Here is a 3,655-nt window from a genome sequence, read left to right as displayed (position 1 = left end):
TGTAGATTAGATGTCGTTGAAGGGAACACTTTTAAAATGATTATTTTTTCCTCTCAAAACTAAACTCAACACTCATCATGTCTGGCGTCTTTTAGAGAATAACTTATTTTAAAAATGTATCCAGGATTTTGATCAATATTGAATTGCGATTTAAAAAAGATGATATTGATAGTTGTTTTGAGAGTGAAAACTTTTCTGTCACGGTTGAAAAAGAAAGCAACTGTCTGAAATTATTCAATAATTTGGGTGATTTCATGCTAGTTTGTAAAGTAGAATCAACTGACCTATTTACAGGTTCTACGTGTCTTATATTCGATGGGAATAACAGATGCCTTGATTGTTTTGTTAGATCTGCCATCGAAGGTAAAATTTTTAGGTTATTTCCTAATCCAAAGGATTTCTTACCTCAGCAATTTCCTATCAAAATAATTTGTTTCTTAGAGTTTAAGAATTCTACTCCATCGGATTTGCCTGAAAGTTTAACTCCAAACAGCTTGGAATTGGAAAAAGTACAAAGGCTTTCGAATGACTTTTCAAAGATTTTGGATCAAACTATTACCTCAGATTTCACGTTAGATGTTAGTNAATATGTTTCTAAAGATTAAATGTTAATATTTATACTGTTTTGGTATTTACTATAATTATACGAAGAAAAAAATTTAATATACCTTAAGACAATTTATTTTCTTACAAAATGATCCCTAATACATGTTTGTATTTGTTTTTGCCGACGTATTTCAAAAACAGTTTTTTCCAGTTCATATAAATGGGATAAGGGGTAGTTTCAGAAGCTAAATTGAACTGTAAATAGTCACGAATAGTGTCTACAGCTTCTAATACTGCTGTGTGATTTGGATGAACTTTATCATCTTCGTCAGTATCATCCACCACGTTCTCATCGTCCACAAGTTTCAGTTAGATATAAATAAATAGTTCTTCACAAAAAATTTAGGTTTTATGGGAGGGGGTGAAACATCACATGATAAATTTCTAAGAAAAGTGCTTGACGTCATAATATGCTGCACATTACGTTGTTCTATTACTACTGTCCATATATGGCAACGTTACTTTTAAAAAGTAACGAGTAAAAGTACAAGTATTTTTAAAAAAAGTAACAAGTAAAAAGTTCTTATTTTAAAAAGTAACGAGTAAAAAGTACAAGTAAACGTACAAGTACTGAACAAAAAAAGTAACGACTTAAAAGTACATTTCTAGGAAATCGAAAATTCAAAGTAACCTAAACTTTAATTGAATAATATTCTTATGTTCTTTAATGTTTTTGCGAAATTGTTGTTATTTATTTAATTATTTTTAATTTTGAAAGTTATGGATATTAATTTATTTTTAAATTCGGAAGAATATTATAATATAAAAAACAAGTCTCATTCAAAAGTTAAGAAGTTAGAANGCAATATCATAGTTATCCCGGATATACGAGCTGAAATAATGAACGATCTCTTGCTGTATCTCTACTCTGGAGTGACGAAAACTCATGACTTTGACGACGCTTGCGACCTCTATTATGCTGCAGATAAATATGAAGTTTTGTCACTCCGCGATGCTTGTAAAAGGGATTTGCTGGTACATCTGAAAGTAGATAATGCGTGCCAGATGTTGAGTTTGGCCAATCGACATGGTAATGAGACATTTAAAGAAAATATACTGAAATTCATAAAGGAAAATTTTAAAACTGTTATCAAACTGGAATCATTTGAAGAACTTTCAGCCAACGATCCAAAATTGTCGGTGTTAGTGACGCGCTATTGTATGAACTAGAAAACCCAGGGATCAAACGGATAAAATTAGTGACTCTATACGTAAGCAAAATTGCAATAAGAATATCCTATCGTAAAAATTAGTAACTGCACGTAAGTAAAATTGCTATTATAAGCATATTCTTTTGTAAAAATTAGTGACTCTATAGGTAAGCAAAATTGCCATAAGCATATTTTTTTGTTATCTTTGGAACAATATACTGGATGAATTAAATATTAATGGATGTAATTGTAATAAATGCTACTGTCAAAGGATATGTATATTATTATTTATCTCATAAACCAATAACGCTCTTACAATAATTTCTATTTAAATAAGTTTCAAAAAGTAGAAAGCATGTATAACATTAAATATTACTTCGTAGATAATTTAGTCTTTTATATTAGTCTAACAAACACATATGTATGATATTTACACATAATGTAACGTGTGATATAATTTATTAGTTACCCCTAACACCCGCATCATACACAAATAAATCTTTAGTTTATTTATATAATGTATATGTGCTTTTATATTTATTTATGTGCTTTATATGAGACATAAATTCCAGAATCAAAAAAAAAAAAAANATAAATAAATAAATAATAATAATAAGCCTGGCATAGCATGCTTATTATTTAAGTAGAACTTACTACTTTAAGTAGAAAAAAATCATACATTTATGATTATTTTAGGTAAAAAAAAATTTTTGCTTCTCTGAATTAAATTCTAAAGAAAAAAAACTGAGCAATCAGTTTTAATATTTTCGGTTGAAAAAAATACCTTGGTGACAATTTTCAACATCCAAATGTTATTTGTTCGATCCGTAAACAAATTATGCAACCGTAGGCAAACAAACCAAGCGTAATCACAGAGCATCGCTTGAAGCATATTTATAGCTGACAAATTGTAAAGTAGTTGAGAAAAAGTTTTCTAAATATCTATACTTTAGTGTATAAATGTTGGTTTTAAAAATTTTGCACCCCTCCTCCCTCCCTTTGCAATATGTCTGGCTTAAATGTTCCTGCTTTTCCGAACCAAATTATGTTCTCAGATTTCGTAAAAAACTGAAATTCACCACTCTGGACTTCAGATCGCTAATTTAGCACTATTTATCCACTTGGTTGAAAATTATCAAAATCACTGACTCATTCACAGATTTTACAAATTTTTATGAGCCTAGGTCATGCAGCATTGGAGTTTGTAAATATTAAAAAAAAAATTATGATAAAAATAGACAGCAAACGCTTTTTATTTTCACAGTACTATGGCTTTTTTCCATATTGACTCCATTAGATAAGCTAAACATGACCTAACAGTCATAAGTAACAGTTGCAAACTAACAACAGTTATAAAAATAACATGTTATTCGCAGAAAAGACGGAGCCTTCGTATTTCGACGCAGTCTTCGAAAAAAAGCCTTAAACTAAAACTACCATGATTTACATTACAAATTATTCATATTTAAAGCGAAAACATTCTTTGCCTCAACTTTCAAAAGTAAACTGAAAGAAATATGCTCGAAAAAGTTGCTAAATTTAATTTCTTTTTATAGATATATGATAGAAATTACTGTAAGAAATATGCTAGAAAAAGGTACTAAATTTTAATTTTTTTTATAGATTTCTTGTTATTCATTAGTCATTTCTTTTTACTGTTTTGGCCATTCACGGCATCTCTACAACCAATATACTATTTACAGTTTTGCTTTACGCCTTTAGACATCAAGTGCTATTATATTAGAAAATAATGCATTTTTTCAAATGTGCAGTCTCATGATAGTGTTTAGAAGGAAAAAAACTTAGTCATTGTTCGTAGATGCGTAGCCTTTGTTGAAATACAGCATAAATTTGATAATGTAAAAGGATTCTTTTTTTATTTTTTGTCTTTGCATATA

General features: G+C 29.0%; 1 protein-coding gene across 1 annotated transcript; it reads left to right on the top strand.

Annotated features, from left to right (window-relative positions):
* The first annotated feature begins 1,326 nt into the window (after nucleotides 1-1,326).
* On the top strand, nucleotides 1,327-1,776 carry LOC107447317 (speckle-type POZ protein homolog). Its single transcript, XM_016062188.4, has one exon. It carries the CDS (start codon nucleotides 1,327-1,329, stop codon nucleotides 1,774-1,776), a length of 450 nt encoding a protein of 149 aa, XP_015917674.3.
* Nucleotides 1,777-3,655: the final 1,879 nt, after the last annotated feature.

Source organism: Parasteatoda tepidariorum, chromosome 10, assembly GCF_043381705.1.
Source record: "Parasteatoda tepidariorum isolate YZ-2023 chromosome 10, CAS_Ptep_4.0, whole genome shotgun sequence".
Taxonomy (NCBI): domain Eukaryota; kingdom Metazoa; phylum Arthropoda; class Arachnida; order Araneae; family Theridiidae; genus Parasteatoda; species Parasteatoda tepidariorum.
The sequence above is the reverse complement of the archived record's forward strand: the minus strand, read 5'-3'. Positions and strand labels throughout refer to the sequence as shown.